Source organism: Arvicola amphibius, chromosome 13 (assembly GCF_903992535.2).
Source record: "Arvicola amphibius chromosome 13, mArvAmp1.2, whole genome shotgun sequence".
Classification (NCBI taxonomy): Eukaryota; Metazoa; Chordata; class Mammalia; order Rodentia; family Cricetidae; genus Arvicola; species Arvicola amphibius.
Genome location: NC_052059.1, coordinates 48,384,038 through 48,411,961, shown reverse-complemented (window position 1 = coordinate 48,411,961; position 27,924 = coordinate 48,384,038). Strand labels below are relative to the sequence as shown.

The 27,924-nt window shown below is 44.5% G+C and overlaps 1 protein-coding gene across 1 annotated transcript; it reads left to right on the top strand.

The window, feature by feature from the left end:
* Positions 1–2,442: 2,442 nt before the first annotated feature.
* Ccdc25 (coiled-coil domain containing 25) lies at positions 2,443–27,329 on the top strand. The gene is made up of 9 exons (XM_038310419.1): positions 2,443–2,597; positions 4,023–4,070; positions 7,795–7,834; positions 14,238–14,289; positions 15,497–15,572; positions 17,828–17,931; positions 18,084–18,286; positions 21,703–21,748; positions 26,428–27,329. The coding sequence occupies exons 1-9, from the start codon at positions 2,570–2,572 to the stop codon at positions 26,455–26,457; spliced, it is 627 nt and encodes a 208-aa protein (XP_038166347.1). The 5' UTR covers positions 2,443–2,569; the 3' UTR covers positions 26,458–27,329.
* Positions 27,330–27,924: the final 595 nt, after the last annotated feature.

Genomic DNA, 27,924 nt, shown 5'->3' with positions numbered 1-27,924 from the left:
ATTGGTTTCTCCCTAGTACTTGCCCCGCCCACCGGGGGGATGGTGGCCTCCAAGATTCTCCCGCCCTCGTGAGTCAAAGCGGACCAGGGTCAAGGAAGCCACGCCTCCTAAAAAAAAAAAATCCTGCAACAACCTCCGGCTCCAGACCACAGGCCCGTAACAGTGCATTATGGGAATTGTAGTTCACGAATCAGCGAATGGGAAATAAAATTCTGAGGTAGTCAGGTGTAAGGGGTTTACATTAAATGATATCTCCAGGATACTTGAAGTCTGATGATTGGTTTTGCTTCTTTTAAAAAAATAATATTTTAGGTTTCCATCTTTCTATTTTATGTTTCCATTTATGGCATGAATACTAAATACTAAGTGTTAGACACTACATATTTTCAAAAGATTTCATTATTTTCAATTATCCTCATGTCTGTGTGTGGGTTTATGCATATGCGTGAAGGTACCAGCAGAGGCCAGAGGAGTTGGATTTCCTGGATCAAGTTTTAGACAATTGTAGGCCACTAAATGTGGGCATTGGGAGTTGAACTCAGGTATTCTTCAAGAGTCGTATGTGTTCTGAGTAGCTAAGCCCCCAAAATATCTCCAGCTTGATGCTTTACATATTTTATTTCACTTAGTGCTCACAATAATCTATGAGGTTTGTGTTAATCATTCCTACTTTACAGAAAGTCAAAGAGAAGGCCTGTGTCACCCAACCAGAACTCCTTTATCATGTATCCTTGAGCAAGAGGAAATGTTTTAAAGCACTCACAGGTTTCAAAGGAGTCCTCAGCTTCTAGCAGTCCCGAACACGTGTTCTAGGTAAGTTTAAATGACGCGGCTCTTCACAGAACAAAATTGGCCGAAGTGACAGATGACCGGCTAGCAGTTTAATTATTTACACGATTTGTGAATAGGCCGACTTCTGTTAGATGAAAGTTCCCACTGGGTAATGGTAGGATGGTGTGTTTTGTGCAGGGAGATGTCTTTGAAACTGGGGCCTCACTACCCCAAATTCATCCATAACGTAAAACCAGCCTCCATCTCCCGAGTTCTAGAATCCTGATTGCAATAGGGGCTCCAGACCTTAGCACAACTGACTCCATGATGGAAATGCCATCCATGCTGTAAAAGTTAGCACGTAGACAGTACCACAGACCAAAATGAAAACAAAGACCCAATTCATCAAAAACCATAGTTCTGGGATAGTCTCTAAATGTAGTAACTTTGCTTTTTGGCTTTTGTGGTTCTGCTTCTGGCTAACTGTTCTTGTTGGCTGAAGTATGCCAGCCCAGGACATGGCTTTGGTCTTAAAAGCTCTCCCTGAGAAAGGCTGAGGGCTCTACTGGGAGCCTGAACACCTAGTGAGATGGCCTGCCAGCAAGTAAAGAATTTCCGTTGTCTTAAACCCTCGCCCGAACAGAACCCTGACCAGCACCAGGAGAGCCAGAAGAATAGTGGGTTTTGTAAAGTAAAAGACCCGGAATAGGGAAAACCAGTTCATACCAGGCTGTGGCTACTTACTTTTTTGAAAGTTAAAGCCAGGGGACTTATGCAGATTCTACTGGACTGGAGTTCCTGTTTCTAAGGGAGAGCAGGCTCTTTAGGAATCTTAAAACTTCAGTTTCTTCAGCTTTTTGCCCGAGTGACTCCACTTTTGTTTGGTCTGACTTGTTGGGGCTTGTTGGAGGAATTCCATTCAAAACGGACTCTCATAATGTTTATCAGAAATAAGGAAGATTAACACTGAAACCTAGATGCCATGGAGCATTCTGGGAATTTATAGCAAGAGGTTCTGAAGAGTAGAGGTTTGGGATTTGTCCAGTCTGGTAAGTAATAAAGGGCAGACATTAGATTTAAAGGAACAATAGTCTTGAGTCCAAACTCCGGTATGCATACTACCTCTGGAAAATATCAATAACAATTCATTCGAGTACCTTCTATATCCTGCCCTTGATGCACAGCCATTTATTTAATTGTGACAGGACAAGACCGAGCAAGGTTCTTCCAACATCTTGTTTTTTTGTTGAGGCCATTTCAGATTTAACTAGAGTTTGATGGAGAATCCCAGTGGAAAATTACCCAGATCTATTCTGACTAGTTTGATCAAGCCAAAAGAAAACAAAAACAAAAACCAACTCACATAAGTCAAGTAGTGGAGGAATGCGTTCATTTAAAATTGAATTGGCCCCTACTGAGTGTCTTCGGATGTCCTAGGTACAGGAACCTGTAACTATGAAAGAGGCCATTTTTGCATTCGTGCAGCCCATGCTGGGTTGAGGGGAAGTTAGAGAAAAAGCATTATTTCCTTTATGGCCTCAAACAAGATTCGGTTTCCTGGCGCTATTCCTTCATCCGGCCGCTAGGGTGCAATCCTCAGTCACAAGGACACCCGCCCACCCGCCAACAGCCTTCCCTTCGCCAGGACTAAAGATGGCGCCGACAGGAGGGCGTTGTGACGCGATCTCATGTCCGCCGGAAGTGCCCGGAGGAGAGCCTGGAAGCCGGCTCACCTTAGCGCCTGTGGGCTCTTGAGCTTCGCGATTTGAGCAGGAGTTGCCACTCTTCTACCAGGATCATGGTTTTCTATTTCACCAGCAGCAGTGGTGAGTGACGCCGCACCCTCCGGGGTCCTGCCCGCAGCTGCCTCCAAAGCCGGGATTCCCCAGCCGCCGCTGGGCTTGGACCTGGTCCTGGAGCGCATCCTCTCGCGGGCGTCTGTCCCACCGCCTTCTCGGTCCCTGCGCGGCCGTCCCCTCGGTTGCCTGCTGGTCCTCTGGTCGGGGCCTGGGGAGCGCCGTGGGAATGCGCCCCCGCTCTCCTTACACTCGGGAATGATCCTCAACCCCACTTGACAGACCCTCGAACGCTGCCTGGGCTCGGGAAGTGTGTGGGTTCGCCCTAGCATTCTGGCAGCACCCTGGAGGAGCGACGTTGACCAATGAGACAGGTGCCAACTGCTGTCTCCTACAGGAAGAGTACCGTGCCCTTTTGAGAAGGGAGGAGCAGGAGTGCCATGGAAAGCAATAGAAGGACTAGAACGTCAGTATAACCCCTCACCGGGCAGAAGTGCTGTCCGGTTGACATATGGTAACACTACTGAGCTGGGTTTGGTAGGCCAGAAAGTGGTGTTTTGGTTTCCAGGAAATGCTGTGTCCATGTTGTTCCAATCAGTCTCTGATTAACTCACCCCGTTTTTTTTAAAAAAAAAAATAGCTGTGACTTTCCCAAGACACCTTTTGAGACCTACTTCCCGCGCCATGATGAAGTGTACATTTTCTTTATCCCTTTAACATGACTTAGCGCCGCCCTTCTCATGTGGCATGAGAAGCTGCCCGCTCTCTCTACAGGGCAGGTCTCTTGAGAGGCAGTCTGTCCTGTCTCCTAAGCATAGTGCCTTACTCGTATTGCTGGCTGTTGTGTGTTGGTTTTTTTCCCTTCTTGAGGCAGTGAGTGGTCCAGGCTGGCTTCAAACAGGGACCCTCCTGCCTCCAGCATGCCTACTGTTGGTGTTACTTTCTAGGTCCCCCAGTGTGGAGTGATGTTCAGTGTTTGTGTTTCTTGGTACTTTCTTATTTGTTTATTTTTGAGATGGGACCTAATTATGCAGCCCTTGCTGGCCTAGAACTCACTGGCCTTGAATTCGTGGTCTTGAATTGCTCATTATCACTTAAGAAGGCCAAGGTGTAGGACTGATCTGGGAGTGGCCATTAAACTTTATCCCTGATGTGAAGGCAAAAAAATAAAAGGCTATTTCCCTGAAAAGGAGGAAACAAACCATTCAGCAATAAGTATTGGCGAACATCATCTTTGGGAACGAGATACTGTTTTGAGGTCAGTAAGACTATAATGCTCTTGCTATGGTTTAATCGTGTCCTGCTGATACCAGTTACTTGAAAGTGTAAAACTTGTTCTCGAAGTATATAAGAGCTGATGGGTAAGTCAGGTGTGGTTTGCAGCTCCTTGTCAGAGCCTTTGACGCTTGGGCTTGTTGGTGAACTTAACTAAATGTCTTTTTGTTTCTGTTTCAGTTAACTCGTCTACGTACACTATTTACATGGGAAAGGATAAATACGAAAGTAAGTTTACAAAAGCATTTGATTTTGAAATTGCAGGCAGGTAAGTGCTCTGTGTTGCGTTTACAATTTTTGTTATTAATTTCTTTCATTCCTTTTGGAAATTATACTTGAACGAACAACAGTTGGCCATGTTTTTGAGTACAGTATTTTGAGTCCAAACATACATTGTGAGGTGATCCAATTGGAACCCATAGCATATCTGTCAACTCAAACTATGATCATTCCTTGTCGGTTAGAGAATTCAACATCCTGTCTTCTAGCTGCTTTGGCATAGACTTTGGTGACTGTGTTTACTCTGCCACCGAACAGCAGACACACTCCTATCTGATTATGCTTTTACTGGTTGGCCGGCCTCTGCTGTAGCTTTCTCCTCTGCTTGTCTTACTCCGCTGGATCTGGTGTGCAGCTTAGTTGTAGTTCGTGCGCTGTAATTCATGTAGTTCGTGACTGTAATCCTAGCATTAGAGGGTACCACTCCCCACCTTGCTTCTCTAGGAACACTGTCCCTGGGGCTGGGTGCCACTACCTCAGTAAGTCTGGAGAGCTGACTGGTCAGTTGCACTGTTATAGGTGTTTTCAACTTTTGGTACTTCTTGTCTGTTTTTCCCATTTCTTACAAGAACTGTCGGTGTCTAGTCAGGTGCAGTTTGACATTGACAGCAGTTAGAATCGGACAGTTTGTGTTCGTTAAAGGAGGCACACACACCATTCTTCAGTAAGCGATACTTGCCAGTAATTTTCATTATTAAACAAGATCAAAAAATGGTTGCCCTAAAGCAGAGCTGGTAAGAAGAAAAGACTGTTTCATGGGCTGGAGAAATGGCTCAGAGGTTAAGAGCACTGGCCGTTTCCAGTGGCCCCAAATTCAATTCCCAGAAACCTCAAGGTGGCTCACAAGTATCTATAATGAGATCTGGTACCCTCTTCTGGTGTGTGTATACATACTAAATAAATCTTTTAAAAAAATGTGTATCATGAAGAGAGAAAAAACAGATAAAAAAAACAAAATAAAATAACACATTTTGAAGCAATTTTTCATTGTAATGAATTTCTGGCTATGACTAAGATGTGACCTAATGGTGAAGTCATCCATACTACATGAATACTACAGTCTGATTATTTTCACTTATCCCCCAGTATCCTCTTGGTATCATGAAGGAAAGGATGCTGTCTCTCTCCCTGTTCTACAGTGAACAGTAAGCCACCACAGTAGAGCTATAGTTATCTAGAGTGGATAGGAATGCAAATCTGCTGCCAAGTATGGTTTTCTTTCTACTGTGCGAAGTTTAACTCTTTAGTTTTGTGGGGGACACCACCACCTGTCTCTCTCCTCCTCCTGTGGTTGTCTTCTCTCCACTGAGGGCTTATGTGTGGGGGTCCTCATTCCAACCTGTGTGAGGAAGACATTGGTAGGGCTTTAGCTCCATTTAGGTGTACACACACACACGCACACACACAGAGACACACATCAAAACATGTATACTTTGTTGTGAAGCTAAAACTGCTCTGAAATGTAGGGCACGTTTTGTTTTGTTTTTTTTTTTTTTTTGGTTTTTCAAGACAGGGTTTCCCTGTAGTTTCTAGAGCCTGTCCTGGAGCTAGCTCTTGTAGACCAGGCTGGCCTCGAACTCAGAGATCCGCCTGCCTCTGCCTCCCGAGTGCTGGGATTAAAGGCGTGTGCCACCACCGCCCGGCCTAGGGCACGTTTTAAAGTGTGGGCAAAATGCAGTCATTTCTAGTACATGCTGTGGAAGGGATGGTGAGCGGGGCTTGAGGCACCGAGCCGAGAAAGGTCTTGTATTTGTAGTAGAATTGAGCCTAGAGACACACACCTTGATGAGCATCCGTCTCCACAGCTCTGAATCTGGATGTCTGGAACCCTCTTGTGTTATTGTGTATGTATAGAATATTTGCTCATCAGGAAACTTTGGAGTCATGTGGAGGTATCAGCCCTTCCAGTTTAGCCCAATAAGAAAGGGAGCTGTGTTTTAAAGCCTCCTATTGGGGATATTCCTAGTACCTCCTATTTATTTCTCGTAGCCCTGCAGTTTCTAAGTAAGCAGTGGATAAAACAGGAGTGGAATTTTTAAGACAGGTATTTTCTCTTCTTAGCCAGCAGATGGCCTCAGCCATACATAGAACACCTAGAAATGTTTTGTTACTAATATTTTCCCTTACTTCAGTTATTTGCCCAGCTTCCCACTCACATAGTAAATTCCTGATGTCTGCCAGAAACCTCCTGCTCTCTACTATCGCCAAGTGCCCTCTCCTATGAGTTGTGTATATATTAGCCAGTAGTAGACTATTCTTTCTTAGATATATCTAACATCTTCACATAGGAATCCCCTGTTTTCCTTGAAGTGCTAACCAGTACTTACCTGCCACATGTACAGTTTAAATATCAGCTAATAATATAATTCTTAAAATAATAAAAGTCAGGTCCTCACCTCTAGTAGCTCTTTCATCATAATCCCAAAACTCTTCCTTGTAACAAGTCTTTCTCTGTCCAGCCAGATCCCAAATAATGGCACAGAGACTTAGTAATTATGAAAGCTCAGCCTATTTCTTAGGCTTGTTTCTAACTCGCTCTTATAACTTAAATTAACCCTTTTTCTATTAAGCTTTTTTTTTTTACCATGGGCTTTTTACTTTTCTTGTATTCTGTATGCCCAACTCCCTCCATGTCTCATTGGCATCTCCTGTGTCTCACTTATCTCCTCCTGCTTCCTGTCTCTGCCCAGAAGTCCTGCCTGTACCTCCTGCCTAGCTATTGGCTGTTCAGCTCTTTATTAAACCTATCACAGCAGTATCTTCACACAATGTAAATATCCCACAAAATTCACTTCCTCCCAGAACAATTCCTTTTCACACTTTCACCTCCTTTCTCTGCTAGTTAATTTCCAGATATGATTTTTATTTTCTTCTTAAGCATATTTTGTTCGTAATATTCTTAAGTGTACAATCGAAGGTTTGTTTTCTTTTCGTCGACACTGTTCTAAGACAAGGTCTCACTAAGCTGACTTGATCAGCCTTGTAGTCCAAGCTGTTCTCAAACTCACCATCCTTTCTCAGCTTCTCATGTGTGTGCAGCCATACCCTGCTGAATTTTCAAGGTTTTTTGTCCATCTCTCTGTTCTTTTGAGACACGTTCCAGACTGGTCTTAGCTCCTTATGTGGCCAGGGATGACCTGAACCTTGATGCTCTTGTCTCTACCTCCCAATTGCTGGGATCACAGGCTGTGTGAACCACATTCGGCTTCTGTGGTGTTGGGGATCAAATCTAGGGCTTCATGAACATTAGGCAAGCAATGCAGCCACTGAACTCTAGTCCCAGACCACGATGATGATGATGATGGTGATGATGTAACTCATTATTTTAAAGTTTGAACAAAATCATATTAGCATTTAAGCATTATAGTTGGTCAGAATTACCTAACTTCCCAGCTGCTGAAGTTTTTTCTAATATTTGTTTCATTCAAAGGAAACGTCTTTGGGCTTTGAATTGGAAGTGTGACAAAAGCCATGCAGTGTAAATTGTCTGACTGTAAAAGCTGTCCTCCTTCTTTTCAAGCTTCCCAGTTCTGCTTCTGTTGTCTCCTTTAAGGAAGAGGAGAAAGTGAAGGGGGATGGTCTACCTTTTCCTTCCCAACAATAAAAATCCTGGATATTTCCACTTAACAGTTTTTCTTAATTTCCTTTTCCATCCTCTTGTGTCTTACTGTAGATGAAGATCTGATAAAGTATGGCTGGCCTGAAGATATTTGGTAAGTTGCAATTTTTATTCTGCTTCATTTAGGCTATCATTTAGATTTTTTTTAAAGATTTATTTATTTATTATGTATACAACATTCCTTCCCTGTATGCTTGCATGCCAGAAGAGGGCACCAGATCTCATTATAGATGGTTGTGAGCCACCATGTGGTTGCTGGGAATTGAACTCAGGACCTCTAGAAGAGCAGTCAGTGCTCTTAACCTCTGAGCCATCTCTTCAGCCCTATCATTTAGATTTTTAGACATAACCATCTACCTGCCTTCTTTAATTAAAACACCTCCTACGTGGTGTTTTGTTTCTAGTGTTCATGAGTAAATAGCTGTGGTTTCCCTCAGTGCTCCACCCCTATGACCCAAGAGAGACGTGCGGGCTCCCAACACACCTTTTTAGCCACTTTCTTTTTCCATGGCCATTTTCCACTGCTTATTCTGACCGTCATATTCTCTCAACCATTTGAGTGGAGTATCATTCTCCCTGGAGATAAGTTCTCAGGCCCTGTTTACTTGGCTGTAGTTGTTTTTTTGTTTTGTTTTGTTTTTCTTTTCTTAGCTCTTTGGTCTGTGGGGGCCCACCACCTACCTAGCTTCCAGATAAATACATGGAGACTTATTTTTACTTGTGATTGCCTGGCCTTACCTTGGCTTGTTTCTAGCTAGCTTTTCTTAAATTATCCTGTCTGCCTTTTGCCTCTGGGCTTTTGCCTTTTTCTATCCTACATGTCTTTCTTTCCTTCTTTCTCCGTGGATTGTGTGACTGGGTGGCCGGCCCTTGGTGTCCTCTTCCTCATTCTTTTTATTCTCTCTGCCTGGCCGCCCTGCCTGTCCTTTATCTTGCTTTGCTATGGGTCTTTCAGCTCTTATTAGACCAATCAGATGTTATAGGCAGGCAAAGTAGCACAGCTTCACAGAGTTAAACAAATGCAACATAAAAGAATGCAACACATCTTTGCATCATTAAACAAATATTCCACAGCATGAATTAATGTAACACATCTTAAAATAATATCCCACAACACTTAGTGCACATTTCTCAAGCGCTTAACTCTGCCAAATATTGTCAAGTGTCAATACATTTAATTTCTCAGCATTTATGAAGTACTGCTATCATGCCTGTTTTACAGATGAGGAACAGAACAGGTCTGCTCTGGCTATTACTGGCCCAGCCCAGGATCTCACAGGCCCAGCTCAATTTCCAAATCATTGATTTGCCCTCTCCTTAGGGCGCCATTCTTCTGGCTTCAGTTCACTGCGCCTCCATTCTCACCCCCAGACCCATTGCTGTAGCTCTACAGGTCTCTGTTTACCAGCTGTGGGCTAGAGAACTCCAGAGATCTCCCCCTTATCTCCCTGGAGTGCTATGAGGTTAGATGGCCACTTTTCAGAAGCGCTGGTTCAGTTTCTAGTGAGGTGTGCGGCATTGAGCACTTAACAGGGAAGTATTGTATGGAGAGTAACTCAAGCTTCACTTGCTCCCCCTTACCTGTGGCTCGGAAGCCTCCACGTATCTGCGGGGCCTCCCCAAAGGATCTCTTGGACTTCTACCTGCTTAGTTATGAAGAGCTCTAGTTCATGGCCCCAGTGGGCATGTTCATCTGAGAGCCGGGATGTAGCCGACACATGAGGAATGTTAAAGCCTCATGAAGACAAAAGCTGCTCTAGCAGTGTCCTGGCTGCTCAGCTCAGTGCACCACCAGGTGAGACCCTGCTTAGGGCCCTTCGTGCAGGCAGGCAGACTGTACTGCTCAGAATTTCTGGACTTTGGCTTTCCTTCAGAAGGCCCTGTGTCTTCAACAGGACAGCTCTTCACCTGCTCCGTGAACTACTAAGGTCGTTAGAGCTGGCGCATAATGAGAGTTCCATACATCTACTGACTTCCCACTCAACTCAATTGCTGCCATTCTACAAACACACCCTGGAAGCTTCCTCCCGGGGACTGCTTCCTGTTGTCTCTCCTTTGCTTGGCTGTCGTCCTCAGCTGAAGTAGTTCCCATAGATGCCGGGCTCTCTGATGCACTGTCTGTTTGTTAGGCAGTTACCTGCTATACTTTTTGCCCCTTTGTTTTTTCAAGCTAGAGTTTGACTATTTCAGCCTTCCCTGGAACTCACTGTGTAACCCAGGCTGCCTTTGAAAACACAGAAACTTCTCTCAGTTTTCCAGGTGTTAGAATTGTAGGCATCATGTTCACTGATGCTGTACATTAGCATACAGATTTGAAGGTAGCTGCCTATGTAGGAAAGGTTACATATTAAGATACATCTTGAAAGACAGTTTACCATAACTTTTAAACTTTTTAAAAATTAAACAGGTAGAAAATAAGTTTCTAATTTAAAACCCATACTAGTAAATTGCAGCTTGAGTTTTTTTGTTTTTTTTTTTTTTGGTTTTTTGTTTTTTTTTTTTAAGCTTGAGATTCACCAGGTACCTAGAGATCCCTTTTGGCACCAGTAGTCTAGAGATTAATGACCGAAGTTTAGTCCAGTTGACTTTTATTTCCAGAAGCTATTTGAGAACTCAGGGCTGCTGGAATAGCCCCGAACCTGGGGCCTGTTCCAGTTCCTGTGCTGTCAGTCCTGACAATCTGCCAGGGATTGTCCTGGACAAAAGAGTGGCCCTGAGCTCTTCTGCGTTCTGATGTTAACCTGATATTCCCTGACGCTGCCTTGGGGGATTTACCTGTGGCAGCAGCTGAGTCTATCTGGTAAGCCTTCTGAGGTTCCTTTAAGCAGAGACTCTTCTAGGCATTAAATGAGATTAGAAATAAATCAGTTTTCAAGTGAGGAAAAGAGATGTGTGTCTTTGCTACCTCCAGACTGCCAAATGCACAGTATTTGTACAGTCCTCACTTCAAGAAACTGAGCAGCTCACTGCCTATGCCTCTACACCCTCAAGTAACTGTTCCTTTATCGAAAATTCTAGTCTCCGAGTTAGTGAAGGGGATCAAGATGAGCAGGGACGGGAACATAACAAGGACAAGAGGCTAAAAGTGGGCATAGTTTAAACTTCAAGTGGGCATCGTTAGGAACACTAGAAAGACTTAGCAAGCACAGCAAGTTTGCTCTGAATTACTTCAAACCCTGTATTTCTGTTGGTCTCTGCCCTTTGTAGCTATGTACTGGTAAATGTAAGCCTGAAGTTGGTGTGTACTAGCTGTGAAGAGACACCGTAACCACAGAACTCTTATAAAAGAAAGCATGTAGTTGGGACCTTATTTACAGTCTCAGAGGCTTAGTCCATCATCATCATGGTGGAGAGTGTGGTAGCACTGGAGCAGTAGCTGAGAGCATCAGGCAGAGAGAGAGAGAGAGACTGGGGCTGGCATGAGCTTTTGAAACCGCAGAGCCCACCCCACTGACATACCCATCACACTTCCCTAATCCTTTCAAAGAATTCCACTCCCTGGTGACTAAGTATTCAAATATATGAGCCCATGGGGGCCATTCTTACTCAAACCACCATTCTAGCCATGATACTCTTATGTGTGCTTATGAGTTCATATCTTGGTATGAACTCTTTAGTATATATTGAATTATTTTGATATTTCTGTTGACAGCATTCCATATAGGAGACCTTGAAGAAAAAGAATCTACTATAGCTAATATTGCTAGTGGAAGGGCTCTTACTAATAAAGAGCTGCCACTAAGTAAGCAGAAATCAGAGTGGCAGGTGTTCCTTCTCACTTGAGGTCAGTTCACAGCATAATATTTTCCTTAAGATTCTGAAAGGAGGGACTGGAAAGATGGTTCAGAGGTTAAGAGTACTGGTTGCTCTAACAGAGGTCCTGAGTTCAATTCTCAGCAACCACATAGTGGTTCATAACAACCTATGAGTTCTGGTACCCTCTTCTGGCATGTAGGCACATGGAGGCAGAACACTGTATACATAATAAATAAATATTTTTTTAAAAAAAGATATTGAGAGGAGAATGAAATATACAAAATTTCTAGGTTTATAAAAGGGATTTTTCAGGGTACAAAAATGCCCAAATAAAGGTGATAATTAATATGAATTTTACATGGGAACGCAAATGAGTAAATGAACAGTTTGGAAAAACATGAATCAAATATTATGTAATGTCCATTTCTGGCTATCAGTAAAGACTAAGAAACAACATAGATCATTTGCCTGAAGTCTGAATATTGTTCTGTATCCAGAACAAATAGCAAGATATTTTGCTTCTTTGAGGACATTAGAAGCAGCATAATCTTCGCCTTCATACTGAATCATACTTGTCTATACCCTGTACCAAGTGTGAATGTATGACCCTTTAACACCTAGAATAGATGTAGAGAACAACAACAACAACAAAATGCCTGGGGAAGTCTGTAGGGGGTGCAATGAGGCGTCCTTAGGGTTTCTTTGTTTTGAGACAGGGTTTTACTAAGTAGTCCAGGCTGACTCTAAACTTATGATACTCCTGTCTGCTGGAATTATAAGCTTTGCCACTATGCTCAGTTTCCATAGGCTTCCTTAAACCTTGTTAGGGACAGCTCCAGCTAAAGTTAATGGAGTCACTGTGTCAGGCGTGTGTAGGAAGGGCTGTCACTAATAAAGAGCGGTCACTAAGAGTAGCAGGTGTTCCTTCTCAGCTGAGGTCAGTTCATTGTTTGATGCTTGAATTCTAGGCTCATCTCTGTGTGTCACAAAGTGAGTCAACTTCATTTGATGAAGTATAAGCATGAAAAATCACATCAATTTTAATAGATTGCATTAAATTGATGGATAATAAGAACCCTGTCTTAGTTAGGGTTATTATTGCTGCGATAAAATACCTTGACCAAAAACCACTTGGGGAGGAAAGGGTTCATTTCACTCCCAGTCCCATGTAACATTCATCATCAAAAGCAGTGAGGACAGGAACTCACACCGGGCAAGAGCCTGGAGGTAGGAGCCGATGCAGAGGCCATGGAGGGGTGGTGCTTACTGGTTTGTTCCCCATGATGCTCAGCCTGCTTTCTTATAGAATCCATGACTACCAGTCCAGGGGTAACCCCACCCACAATGGGCTAGGTAACTCAGACTCCCACTAACATGTGGCTCTACTCAGAATCCCCTACATCCATCACTAATAGATTTGCCTACATCCCCATCTTAAGGAAACATTGTCTCATTTGAGGGTACCTCCTTTGATGATGAGTCTAGCTGCTGTCAAGTTGACATAAAACTACCTAGTACAAACAAACCCTAAGGAAAAGTAGCTTTAAAATGCTGTGGAGATATGTCCCATCTCATTCCCAATACTTAGGAGGCAGAGGCAGAAGAATCTTTGTAAGTAAAATGCTAGTCTGTCTACATAGCAAGTACCAGACCAGCCAGGTGTTGACTGAGGTTTCTGTCCCACTAGGTCCCACAGCCATTTAGTCCTAAATAAATACACAGAGATCTACATTAATCATAAACTGGTTGGCCTAGTAGCTCAGGCTTCTTATTAACTCTTATAACTTATATTAGCCCATAATTCTTGTCTGTGTTAGCCAAGTGGCTTGGTACCTTTTTCGGCGAGGCAGTCACATCTTGCTTGCTCTATGTCTGGCTTCCTCTGTGGTGACTGCAGACTGACTCTTTCCTCTCTTAGAATTCTCCTGTTCTCATTGTCCTGCCTCTACTTCCTGCCTGGCTTCTGGCCAATGAGCATTTTATTAAAAAATACAAGTGACAGAGTAAAAGACCATTGGTCCCCTAGCAGCCAGAGCTATGTAGTGAGTCCTGTGCCAAGAAAGAAGCAGTGCTGTGGGGCATCCTGACTGATTTTAATACAGCGCCAGTGCTGTAGAGACCGTGTCCACCCAGGGATGCACGTTGATGCCATTGTCTGTGAGTGGAGCTTGGTGGGGGATTGGAAGAGTTCTAAATCTGATCCATTTAATGATGTAGTCTGCTTAGTGAGCTGACTTTTCTAAATCTGAACTTGATCCTTGTTTTTGGTTGTTTTGCCAACGTTGTAAAGTTGAGATATCAGAAACCATGTTCTCCTCTTCTCCAGACTGCAGTCCTGAAAGGCTCCCAGGTCAGCAACAGTGGAGTTTTACTGACTTCTTCCATCCTTTCTCATTGAAATTCTTTCCTTGTTTTTTTTTCTTGGCCTGTGCTTTAGTCGGGGGCAGCCAAATCTCAATTCTTCCGTGAAGCCCTTGGTCACTGATAGCTCTTTTTGTCACTTGAAGCTTCACTCTTCCCAGGATGTTTTCATATTTACTATCTGACTCATCTTGGCCTGGAGCCACGCCAGCTGCACAGCTCTCGGGTTCCTCTTGCCTCTCCAGGTCGCTGACCGGCCCTTTGGAGATGGCGACAGTTTTATAATAAGTCCCAGGGAGTACTTTCTTGGAATGGGATGCTTTTGATGCAAGTGGCCGAGGACATGGTTGTTTTGCTAAAAGTGGTTTCCTTCCTTGCAGGTTTCACGTGGACAAACTCTCTTCGGCTCATGTATACCTTCGATTGCAAAAGGTAACGAACGGAATGTAAACATGAATTCGTGACTTTCTCTTTAGTGATGAGCACCATATATTTATAATTTTAAATGTAGCTGGGAATGTAATTTAGTGATAGAGTACTTGCCTCGCATATAGAAGGAAGGCTCTGATTTACCTCTCAGACACCACACCACACACCCCCCCACATGCACATATCACACACCACACCACACACCCCCCCACATGCACATATCACACACCACACCACACGCACATATCACACACCACACCACACACCCCCACGTGCGCGCACACGTACTGTCGCAGGAGCTCCTTCCGCTCCTTCAGCCAATAGCTGCTGAGATACCAGCCCATTGGGGCGTGGTCTCTCTTTCTTTAAAAAAGCAGCAACTGCCCTCTGCTCGCTCTCTGGCTTCCGGCTCTGCTTCACACACCACACCACACACACACACACACACACACACACACACACACACACTTGGAAATTATGTAAGTTTGAAGCACAGCAGTGAGATAAAGTTATTTCAGCACTGGGCTCTATGTAGCACTTGTCGTCTGACGGCTGTTTCTGTAATCCCATGCCCAATAGAACCTGATTCTAAACTGGTTTTCTCCAATATCTTTGGTTTTTTTTTTTTTTGTTGGTTTTTTTTTTTTTTTTTTTTTTTTGGAAATAGCTTTACTTACTCAGATCTTTGATGGATAGCAATTTCTGAAGAGAAAGTGGCATCTGTCATTTCTCCCTTGTGGTGGTAAATAGTGGGGATCCAACACTCCAACACAACTCACCCTGATTTTGGCTGGGGTAGATGGTCTGTGAGATGTTTGGGATCCAGAACTCCACTTTCAGAGGATGCGTCTCTTTCAGAGGATGGTTATAGAGACCTCAGGCAGGGAGACTTCCAGATGCCGAATGGGCACCATTTCTCCACATGCTTTCCAGAAAAACAAGGACAAAAGCTACTGGGCCATAACTGCAGCTAATATCTGCAGCATGGTTCTTAAAAGGTGTAAAGTGTAGTTTTCTGTGTTAGTGCCTTCTCTTAGTTCAGGTAGCATCCTGTGAGGGCATGGTAAATTCACTTCATCTTTCAGTGTTTTGTAACCGACCCGAAAAGCCCTGCTTGCTGTAAGCCGGTGTCCTGCAGGTAAGAAGCAGGTGCTGTGAGTGTCCCAGCGACCATCAGTAACCAAAGAGGACCGTTCGGTTTATGTTGTAGGGAGAGAAGATAGAAGACATTCCAAAGGAGGTTCTCATGGACTGCGCCCACCTCGTGAAGGCCAATAGCATTCAAGGTCAGTTTTCTGAGTCAGCGTGCACTTTCTCTGTGTCTGGAATGAGGTCCATTTTAGCAAGCGTGCTGTTGGCTTTGGCATGCATCTGAGGACCCCAGAAGAGAGAGCCGAGGAGGGTGCAGTTCTGCTTGTCAGGGGAGTCGCAGCTCATCTCCCACCCCTCTAAGTCCCACTGTCCCTCTGAGTCTTGGCACTTGTTACTCTTTCCCCTTCCCTGCTCTGCTTCAGACTGGCGGCAGCAGTGCAGTGCTGGCAGCTAAGGAGGTGTGTCTCGTGGCTCTGCTGTCAGTGTTGCTGTCCTCTGCCATCGTTTGTCATCAGATCTTAAAATTAGAGGGGTTTGTTTCAGTTTTCTTTTTTAAAAATTTAAATATAATTTTATGTGTATGGTGTTTTGTTTGCATGTGTGTCTATGCCATGTGAATGTGCCTTGGAGCCCAGAAGAAGGTGTCAGATTATCTGGAACTGGGTTACAGACGATTGTAGCCACCACGTGGGCATTGGGAATTGAACCCAGGTCCTCTAGAAGAGTATCTAGTGTTTCTAACTACTAAGCCGTTGCTCCAGCCCCTTGTTTGGGTGTTTTGAGCCAGGATCTTGCTATGTCGCCTAAGCTAGTGTGGAACTCACTGTGTAACCCATACTGGCCTGATACAATTTTCCTGTTTCGGCTTCCTGGGTGCTGGATACAGGTGTATGTAACTACACCAGGCTTAGAGCTAGAGACTTTAAACCATGTCTTTTCTTTTTCCCTTCTCTTCCATGCTTTATCCTTCCTTTAAGTTGTGACGGCCTGGGTGGTCCTTGAGTGTTGTTTTCTTTCAGAAGCTCTCTGGGTGAGCCAGTGTGCAGTGTGGGCTGGGAACAAGTGCACTGTGTGTTTTAGGCAGTAGTTAAAATACTGGGCTTGGTGCTTGCTCAATTCTACTAGGTAAGATTTAATCTGAAAGAGGTCTAGGATGGTGATAGCAGTTATGAAGGGGTAGGATATAGACCTGGCTAGAGGGAGATAAGTGATTATAGATGAAGGTGGAAGGTGATCCAGAGCAAACACAGCTATAGCAGGCACTGGGGCCCATGACTGCATGATGAGAGCTTGGCAGACTGCTGTCTCAGCTTCAGCTCAGGCGGCCTTAGTAACAAACTACGAGTGTATACAAAGAAGCTTAAAATTTGCCTTTCGGAGCCACCACTTTTCAACTCCATAAATCAACAGGCTCTATGAGTGAGGGTGTTCTGTTTTATGAGGAGATAGGTAATCTTAGATCTTCATTTACTGAAGTGAGCACTGAAACAAGCAAACTCTTCTGTGTTCCAGCTTCTTGCACACTGCCTTGTTCTCCCCTGTGCCCCTGACTCGCAAATGCGCCTTGGTTCAAAGAGCCGTCGACCCCTTATTCTCGGCTCTGTTTCTTTCTTTTCTTTTCTTTTTTTTCTGTTTCTTTTTAATGTCCTTACAGTTTACGAGTTCTAGAGAGAGCATGGGGGAGGAATGGTAACGTGGGAATTAACTCCCCTTCCTCTCTTAGCCTTCCAGTGATTGCTCACATAACAGACTGTGAAGCCGGCCCCGAGTTCTGCTCTTAATCAGTACCAGGGGATGCTGCTGAGGACTGAAGAGAGTCGTGAGAGTGCAAGGACTGCCACTAGCAACTCTGTAGTTGCCAGATTCTTTCCTGCTCAACACCAAGGGAACAGGGGTTGAATTTGTTCATTTTTGCTAAATTGGCCCATTTTAGGTCAGAATCAGGTTTTGTTTAGGGAAAAGGGCTCCACTGATAACCGAACAAACCTTCCTAAACATGTTGGTGTCCTCAATGTCAGATGGGATCAGAGAGTAATAGGCACCTCTGAGCTCGTGCAGCTGGTTAGGTATTGTCAGGCTGGCTCTCTGAAATCCCAGGCTGTAGCTGTATATTACTGGTTACCCATTACTGCCTCAAAGATTCCTTCAAGAGTCTAGGGAAACCATTTGGTTCTTTTCTCTTGAAAACTATGCACATGATAATTTTGTGTTCAATTTTAGGGAGTTCTTGGAAGGCCCTGATGTTAGTCGTTTACTCTTGTTTTTCCCCTGTAATACTTTGGCTTCATGTTTGACTTTCCACTTGTCTTTCGTGCTTTTTGACATCGGAGGCGTCAAGATCTTCGATCTCAAGCCTTGTCCGGGATGGGTGGATGACGTTTGCTGTGGGTGAGGGCTACGCCGCTCGGTTTCATGTTTCCTGCCTGTTGAAAATAGTCTCTCTCGGCAGGCTGCAAGATGAACAACGTTAATGTGGTATACACGCCCTGGTCTAACCTGAAGAAGACAGCTGACATGGATGTGGGGCAGATAGGCTTTCACAGGCAGAAGGATGTAAGTGTTCACGCCACCACAGGGGCGGGGCCTGGCTCCAGCCTGGTGTGGTGTTCCTGAGGGTGATAACTGGGTGAGGAAAGCCCAAGACTTCCCCTCTCAGGTGAGAGGGACATAATTAGGGCTAAGTACTTCCCCTACCTCCCTCAAAGGTAAAAATCGTGACCGTGGAGAAGAAAGTGAATGAAATCTTGAATCGATTAGAAAAGACCAAATCGGAGAAGTTTCCTGACCTAGCAGCAGAGAAAGAAAGCCGAGACCGCGAAGAGAGGAATGAGAAAAAAGCCCAGATTCAGGAAATGAAAAGGAGAGAGAAAGAAGAAATGAAGAAGAAACGGGAAATGGATGAACTTAGGTACGATGGGGCTGTGGCCTTGCTGTTGGCTGACACAGGTTATCCCCGTGGGCTCTGCTCACAGATTTTCTGGTGGGAGGAGGGCACAGTAAAGCTCCGAGTGTTGAATGAGTTGTCCTTCACTATAAGCCATTGTGAGCTTTCCTCAGAATCCGGTCTGTTCTTGAGAAGGAGAAGGTAAGGGAATGTGTAGTCTTGCCGTTAGGACAGAGATGTGAAGCTGATTAACTCAAAGCCGCTTTCAAATGCCTTTTCTGCCCTTTGAAAGTTGAACGTCATTAATGTGATGGGCCCTGCTTCTGTGCCCTGCAGTTGTAGACAGCTGTTAAAATACAGGTTGGCTCCTGAAGTCTTAGTGAAGGTGGCTGTGAGAACGCTATTTTCTGCTGCTCCCATAACAGATGGCCCCAAATTTAACTCCTCAAAAAAGAAAAGGACAGACTGAGGAGTTCTGACTTATCCAAACAAGAAGTCGGCAGGGTGATTCCCTTCTATAGGAGACTCCGGTTCGCAGAGGCTGCCCACATTCTGTGACTTGTGGCCCCTTCTTGTGCCTTCTCTGTTTTAAGGATCAGACATAATCATATCATCCCAAGAATCTCCCTGTCATTAGAACTGTCCCATCTGCAGTGTGTTCCAGTGCCGTGCGTGTCTAGTGCCGTGTTCTCAGCCTTCCTAGTGCTGGGACCCTTTCAGATAGCTCAACCATAAAGTTATTTCACTTTATTTATTTATTATTTATTTCTCTTTCTTCTCCTTTTCTTTATGTAGTGCTGGGCATTGAACGAGGGCCTCATGCACACTCGGCAATTGCTCCATCCCAGAGCTCTGTCTCTGAGGCCTGTCTTGTGGCCCTTAACAGGAAGCTGTCCTTATAACTTGTAACTATGGAACTCCTGGTTGTCTGTGGATGTCTCATTTGTGATATGTGCACCATAGTGTCTTCTAGATTTGTTTTCAAAGTATCTACAGTAAAAGTATTCATGGAAATGAGGGGAGACTTCTCCATCGTGCAGAGTAAACTCTGTCCCAGAAGTTCAGCCAGTCCTTCCATTTTCACCTAGTTGTAACCAGCCCTGTGAGCTGCAGTTGTGTGGCCCCTGTTTCTCTTGTGTTCCGTCACAGGCTGCGGAGGCAGAGCCTGAGGCGGGCCACTGTATCAGAGGATAACAACCTGTCAGGGCTTGTTCCACAAACTCAGTTCTTCAGTTTATAAAAGTCCAGGAGCAGACTTTGTGCTTTCAACATTTTGTGGACTCGTTTTTGAGCCTTTGAGACACAGGGTCTTACTATCAGCCCAGGGCCACCAGTGAAGCCTGGGGCTCCCCACCCCCCGCCCTGTAATCTATTTTAATAGACTTATCACGCTAGTATCTCTTTAAGTTCTGTTTCTGAATCTTCTAGCCAACAGATCATCTCTGTGCTGCTTACCTGCTTTATTTTAATTTTGTGTTTTATTTGACTTTGTGAATTATCACATCAAACACTTAACATGAAGTCGAGCTACCTTATAGGCCATGACCAAAAGTTAAAAGCATTGATCAGGAAAATAGAGTTGCGTAGATAGCATATCTGAAGTGGACTATTATGATAAAGGAGCTGGGGTGTTTGAAGTTGGGGGATGTAAGTTGGAACTTGCAACTTTGTAAGCGAGGCTGAAGTTCAGCATGGAAGTACAGTGGGAAGTCACAGGCCAGTGTGTCATGAGCTTAAAGACATAAACGTGGTTTCCAGGCAGAGCTGTCTTCAGAAAGGAGCATCATGTGTGACCGGACAGCTGTAAGTGTTGGAGAGGAAACTGAGACTCATCTGTAATTTTGAATCCATTGCCTCTAATGCAAGACCAGAGTCAGAGTCTTACATGAGCAAGTAAATCTGAAAAATGGTGCATTTAGTGACTTGAAAGATTCAGCATAGTTCACAGTTGTCGTGGGGAAGTGGGTTTGTAGTCAGGAGCAACATATAGAAGGCATCAGCACAAAACCTTGGTCAGAGGATGATCAGTCTCTAAGAGGGGACTGCTCCACTCTTTTTATTGCTCATTACTTTTTGGGGGTGGGGGGGTTGAGACAAGGTTTCTTAGTAGCTATGGAGCCAGTCTTGGAACTTGCTGTATAAATCAGGCTGGCCTCAAACTCACAGAGATCTACCTGCCTCTATCTCCCAAGTGCTGGGATTAAAGGCGCCACTACCACCCAGTGCTCATTACCCTTTTTAAAAGACTGGAAATTGAACCAAGATCCTTATGCTTGCAAGCACTCTACCACTGTCTTCCCTGGAAGAATAATTCTAGAACCAAGGAGTGTGCTAGACAGCCATTCTATAGGTTCAGGGTCCTTATATGGGAGGCAATAAGATGAAACAGGATGAAGGTCCCAAATATCTGGAATACTAGATTGAGAAGGCTCAAGGAACATGGAGCCAGGCCATGCAGGGCCCCTTTTTGCCTGTTTGTCTTCCTCCTGAGCATTATGATGTCATAAAAGTCTCAAGCAGAGCTGGAGCAATGCCTTTGCAGGTAAAAGATTTTGCCCCCCAAACTTGACAAGCTAAGTTTGAGCCTCAAAACTCATGGCAGATGAAGAGCCATTCTCTGACTCAGTGTGCATGTTGCACTTACATGCACACACAAGAAATAATGTTTTTGAAGTTTCAAGCAAAAATGATGAGGCTTTTGAGTGAGCGAGCCAGTTCATCTTTTGTGCCAGTGTCTCACTCTGTAGCTCAGCATGACCAGGAATTGGCTGTGTACCTAGGCTGACCTCTCACTTGTGGCAGTCTCCTGCCACAGCCTCCTGAGTGTTGGGTTTTGCAGGCATGGCCCAGTGGTGGCTTGTGATTTAGTAAGAGCTCTTTGCCTGTTCAGTTATAGAGGGAGCCAGGGGCAGTGTCGGTGGAAGTTAAGAAGTGATTGGCAGTTGTCCACACCACACTTGGGCTATGGTGGTGACTTGGAGGTAGAGAAGATCTACCAGTGAGAGGCAGATTCACTGGTGAGGGGATAAGATCCATTTTGATGGTAGCTTGGGTTGAGGACAAAAGCTAAGAATGACTCCTGGGTTTCTGGCTTGAAGTGGGATGGACAGTGATGCCATTCTGGGCGATAGGAGAAAGAAATGCATTTGTTTTCACAGGATGTTCTGTGTTGGATGTGGACCAAAAGTCTGGAAATGCCTTTTCGGCATCTAAAAAGGTGTTGGGGCAGTTGGGTTAAAAAGAGGGAGCCCAGAGGAAATGTGGCCTTCCGAAAGGCACTCTTGTGTGTTACTTTCATCAGAGTGGGTAGTTTCAACAACTGGCCTCAGCCTTCAGCCAACGTGGTAACCATCTGCGAGATGTGGGTTTTAGGGTGGTAGCCACCCACGAAATGCTTACTGAGTGATAACCTCACTTTGAATATTTTTTTTTTCTTCTAGGAGCTACTCATCACTAATGAAAGTTGAGAATATGTCTTCAAATCAAGTATGTTCACATTTCTTGCTCTAATATTGTGCGATGAAATACTTCACAGAGAGTCTTTAGTAATTGAGTTACTATTATTGCATTTCAGATTGCTTACCATCTATCACACTGGGGGCAGATTCTGGCAGGCCTTGCCTTCCTTGCCTGTGCTCTTGTGTTTATTTTGTATGGGTCACTGCACGGAAGGAGGGTCTGATGCCTCGCCTGCTGTGATATTAGTATTGCACAGTGTGTTAGTCAGCTTTCTCTCACTTAACACAATACCTGAGATGATCAGTTTATGAGGGAAGAAGCTTTATTTTGACTCAGGGTTTCGGAGGGTTTGGGCTATGGTCAGCTGCCCTGCTGCTTTGATCCTGTGTTAAGACAGTACATCCTGGTGGGAAAACATGGGCCGGCAAGCTGTTCACGTGTTGCAGCTGGGAAGCAAAGAGGGAAAGAGGAAGGGTCCCAGTACTCTATGAAGGGCAGGCCTCAGTTACCTGACTTCTCCACACCAGCCAGCACTTCTTAAATGTTCTGGAGAACAAACATTCAGCACATGGCCTTTGGGGACATTTCCAGATCCAGACTGTGGCAACCCCCTGCAGTCCACTTCCTTGCTCCTTTCTTATTTCCAGACCCTCAAATGTACTTGCATTTATTAATTTCCTCCACTAATGTGGCTATAGATTCCATAGCACAGTTCAACAAAACCAGAATTTTACTCCTTTTAATTAAAAATAAATGTACCAAATACAGAGATCATCTGTTTCAGCCTAAATAGCAACACTGATTTTTTTTTTCCATCCTTGTTAGGACCAGGAATAAGTGTTGATATGTTTCAGGTTTGTTTTGTTTTGTTTTGTTTGAGATGGGTTTTTGTTTTGTTGATCAGGATGCCATGAAACCCTCCTTAACCCAGCCTGGTCTTAGACTCTCTCTTCCTGCCTCTGCTTCCCAAGTGCTGGGATTGCAAGCATGTATGATCACATTTGGCTCAGATCTATATAATATGGTTTTAAAATGCAGGCTTTCGGTCTGTATTGTTAGGTATGTTAGAGATGAATTGCAAAGGCTGTTTACATGAAAATTATGTTAAACCTATGTTCTTTAGTCACGCTAGCTTTGTGCGGCCCAGCGGCTATTTATGTCAGCAACAGTGAAGGACCTGCCATTAGTACAGAAAATTCTGCTAAGCGTCTCAGTTTCCCAAGTAAGGTTATCTATTCAAACTCCAAGTTCAGTAGGATTTTAGACATTGTTTTTTTTTTTTTTTTTGGTTTTTCGAGACAGGGTTTCTCTGTAGCTTTGGAGCCTGTCCTGGAACTAGCTCTTGTAGACCAGGCTGGCCTCGAACTCACAGAGATCCGCCTGCCTCTGCCTCCCAAGTGCTGGGATTAAAGGCATGCGCCACCACCGCCCGGCTAGACATTGTTTATCTATCCAGTACCTATCCAGGAATGTGTAAGATCGTATCTTTACTCCCACCTCTGTGAAGGACTAAATTTTTGAGTATCCTTTATGAATCAAGATGTATCTTTATAAATTATTTCTGAGAAGTTCCAGACTCGCACCGTGTAGTCCAACAGGACCGAGTATGAAGTCAGGAGATTTAAACTGTCACTACGGTGAGCCTACTGCAGTTTTAGCCTTGCTAGGGGGATGTTGCTCAGTACAGAGACATTACCTCATGAGGTTGTTGTACCCTGTAAACAAGGGTGTGCCGTGAAGACCGTGCTAGACTCTGTCATGACATAGGTAGTCGTCCCTGGTCCTTACTGAGCCCTGAGTTTGTTTAGCCCTCTGAACGTTATTCTTGGCTTTCTTACAGCTCAGAGCAGTTTAGCATTAGGAGAAGTCTGTGATAGAGTCCAAGTCCAATTCAGTTAACTAGCGCTCCAGCCTCTGCTCTGCCGACTAGTATTTATCCAGACTTCCTATTTAGAAGCTTTTCACCACAAACCTGGCCTGTGCTTCAACCTTGTACATAACAGTCCTGTCACGGTGGATCTGAAAAGCTTACATGTTCTGGAATCAGAAGCACAGACATGTATGTGCACAGACATCATCAGTCAGCTCTTGATAGCTTTGAGGCACTGGTCTCAAGGCCCTAGGAATACTAAAATCTGAGATCTGTAGATGCTCAAAACCCTTATAAAATGGAAGAATACTTTCATCTAACTTAGGTTTTCTCTCCCCATGTGTTTTATCCTGTGTTGTTATTTATACCAGTTGCAGTGTAGGTGCAAACAGTTGTCACAATTTATTGCTTAGGAAGTAATGACAAGAAAAAGGCCTGTGCATATGTTTGTTGGACTCCTAAGTGCTTTCTGTCTGCATTTGGTTGGATTTTCAGACATAGACCCCCACAGATGCAAGGGACCAGTGGTGCACGTGTATGCACAGATACTGTCACTAAGAGCCCCAGGACTACAGTGTTCAACTAGAGGCAAATGCTCACCCGTTCCCCTTCCTCCTGCTCTGTTACTTGCTGCTGTGGACGAGGTGTTCAGATGGGAAGGCTTCAGTCTCCTTGTAACAGTTTCTGTTCTGTTACCATCTTGTCTTTAACAACCTGATTTGTAGTGTGATCACTTGGTCTTTATTCAAAGGCTGATGCTTCTATGAGAAAGGACTGTGCAAGTTCATCAGGAAGAATGCTGGTCTCTGTCTCTGTGTTTCTTCTTTTTGTTTGTTTTGTTTTGTTTTGAAAACAGGGTTTCTCTGTAGCTTTGGAGCCTGTCCTGATACTCGCTCTGTTGACCAGGCTGGCCTTGAACTCATAGAGATTTGCCTGTCTCTGCCTCCCAAGTACTTGGCCACCGGCCACCCTGAGCTAGATTTTCATCTGAGCTTTTAGTCTTCTATTTAGCATAACCTCCTTTATCTGTCACTTTCGTCCTTTTTGGTTTGGGCTTGGGGCATAGACTGTTGCTGTTACAGTCTTCTTGCTCGTCAGTTTATCCCTGGGTGACAAGAGGTGTAGCTTTGAAGCTGAATTGTTTAGGAACTGGGGAATCTGAATGTAATAGTTGACCAAGGAAAGTCCTAGACCACAGACGCATAGTTAAGCATTCCTGTGGTCCCAGAATACCTGCCCTTGGGTAGCAGGAGCCCTCTCTGCACACACACCTAATGCACCTTGTTACCTCCCAGGCAGTCTTGCTGAGCTGTGTCCTCACGGGCTGGGCGGGGAAGCTGACATTTGAAGATGGACACTAACTCTTCCCAATGTCTGATGCTGCTCTTGAAGTTCAGGACTCTGAGGCAGTCAGTCCTGGTACCCAGACAAAACACAAACAGATGAGCCAACTTTCCTGAGGCTCTGATTCCTGTGCTAATAAAAGAGAGGCTCCAGGCACAGCAGTTAAAGAGTTTGCTGCTTCCAGAGGACCGGGGCGCTGTTCCTGGCACCCTCATGACGGCTCACAAGCTCTTAAAACTCCAGTTCCAAGGGATCCAGTCCCTCTTCTGACTTCCGAAGGGTTTCTGCATGCATGTGGTACATGCACACGCACTCTAAAATAGTTTTTTACGAAGGGGGAAGAGGAACAACACAGAGATGCTGGCTAAAACCAGAGAAAAACAGCCTTTATAAAAACCACCATTTTCGCCGGGCGGTGGTGGCGCATGCCTTTAATCCCAGCACTAGGGAGGCAGAGGCAGGCGGATCTCTGAGTTCGAGGCCAGCCTGGTCTACAAGAGCTAGTTCCAGGTCAGGCTCTAGAAACTACAGGGAAACCCTGTCTCGAAAAACCAAAAAAAAAAAAAAAAAACAACAAAAAAAAAAACACCATTTTCTACCCTCACCTAGTATTTTCCTACCATTTCCAGCCAGGGACCTTAAATAGAACCTACGTTGTGCCTCTGGCTCTTGGCAGTATTGCTGTTAGGCAGTGAGAGACAGATGCTGAAGCCAGTGCAGTGGCCGGTGCTGCCGATGAAAGGGGGCTGGGGCTGCACCTTTGTGTGGCCTGTGGGACTTAATCAGCCATGCAGTAAGATTGGCCCTTTGCCTGTGCACTGTTGTGTATAAGAGACCTAACTGACTAACTTGATTACTAGCCTTTGTTTGGCTTAAAGACTTTACCTCCTAAAAAGGAGGAAAAATAATCAGCTATCTTGTGAAATAAGAAATCTGTGAAAACCATGAGGTTCAAAATACTGGGGTTTAGGGCACAATTTTTTTTTACTTTTTATTTTTTATTTTTGCATATGGCAGTGCTGTTGGCTTAAGGAATCAAGAAACTGTTTATTAGTGTACTTGTTGAGGATTGGTCCTTTTCTAAATTGTGTGTAGGGTATCTGGCGCGACATGAGCTGTGTTAAGTCACTCCAGGGAAACAGGTTCCCTAGCCCTCATCTCAGTTCCTCCCTTTTTAAAACTGAGAATCCATGCGAAATGCTCAGCTGTTTCCTCCCCTTCCCCGCTCTCATCCCACCCTCTATGAGTTGGAGTGGGCTCTGTTGTAACTTGGGGGTTGTGCTAACGAGCATGTTGTAGGCTGTGGCTACTCCCTGGTCGCTCCAAGAGCCAATACAAGGGGGCAGTGGTGAGTTTGGTCCCATCTTCCTGCTACTTCCTGAACCCCGAGATGAGGAATAAGAACTGGGTGCTGGGTCAGCGTGCTGGTCAACGTAAGACACCCACTGGCCGTCCTCAAGGCCCTCATCCTCTCCCTTTTTGTCCCCTGCAGGATGGCAATGACTCCGATGAGTTCATGTGAGCTGAGCAAAGGACCCTGGGAAGAAACAAGTGTGCAGACCATTACAGCTCTTTGATTGCATCTATATTCTGAATTACAGAAACCAACCAACCAAAATTCTACCTTCATCTACATAGACATCATTCATTTTGAAGCTTTTTTTTTTTTTAAGTCGTTCCTTTTGCCGATGAAAAGAACAGATGTGTAATATAGTTGAAGAGAACTTACAACTTTAGGAAAAGAAAACTATTTTTGGCAGGACATACGTCAGTACCTCGTGAGGGCTGGCTGCCTTTGTTCTTGAGCTAGGCATTCGAGCAGACCAACTCTGGACAGTGTTTCGATAGCTGTGGTCTAGAGACAGAGTCACAGAATGCGCTCCCTATTTCTAAAATATCTCTGCTTCCATTAAGACTGTCGGTGGCTTACTCGGGCCAGCACCCCTGATGTCGAGTTCCTGATTAAAAGAAGGGCATATGAGTTTTGAAGACACCCAATCCTTAAGAGTTGTATTTCAATATTGACAGGTTCTTTCTAGTTGATGTCAGAGTAGCTAGTCCAGCTCTTAGCTCACTCATCAAAGTGAGGGTCCCCATCCTAGCATCGTGGTTACATAACTGATCGTAACTAACTTTAGGAACTTGTTACCTGAACCTCAAGTGACCCAAGCCACCGATGTGATAACTAGGCTCTGCCGTCATTTCTCTGCCTGGAGGGGGACAGGATGGGGTGCTCTGCCAGCAGTGTGAATGACAGTTTGCCTCATTTTTCTTGACTGTATCATGAAACAAAAGTCCACAGTGGATTGTGAGTTTTAGAGAGAATCAAGCAGTTTCCTAGTCAGCAAGTCATTGGTCTCCTCACTTTGAAATAATATTTATTTTGAATTGTAACCACAAAGTTGTAGGCTTGGTGACTTCACTTGGAGCATTGGTACTGGTCTGAGCCACCTACAGTTGATACATTTTATTATAGTGTTTAAGGGAACCCCTGGAGAGACCCAGGGAAACAGTGAGAGAGAAGAGAGAGCAAAGCCTGCAGGGGAGTGGCGTGCAGATCATATTTAAATATGATCATACCGCACAATGCCCACAGCACTGGGCTGCTGAGCCAGCAGAAACGATTTCTTCAGCAAATGTACCAACTGTCATCATTGAAGTATGTGCAGAACCAGAAGACCGAGGATGCCTGGTACTCCAAGTTGAGTATGAATTGAACTGGAAAAATTCCCTGAAGCATAACTCATTAGCCAGATTTGAGGGGGTATGGGAGCCAACACCAGTGTGTGTGTGTGTGTGTGTGTGTGTGTGTGTGTGTATGATATTTAGACTGGAGTTCTGTGATTTAAAAAAAATTATAATAAAGTATCATTTTTATCAGAAAGAACATTGATACATGAATTCTTAGAACTTGTTTTCTATTAAAAAAAAAAAAAAGCAGCCCCACCTCCAAGCTGGTTTGAGACTAATTGTGCTGTAAAAAAAAAAA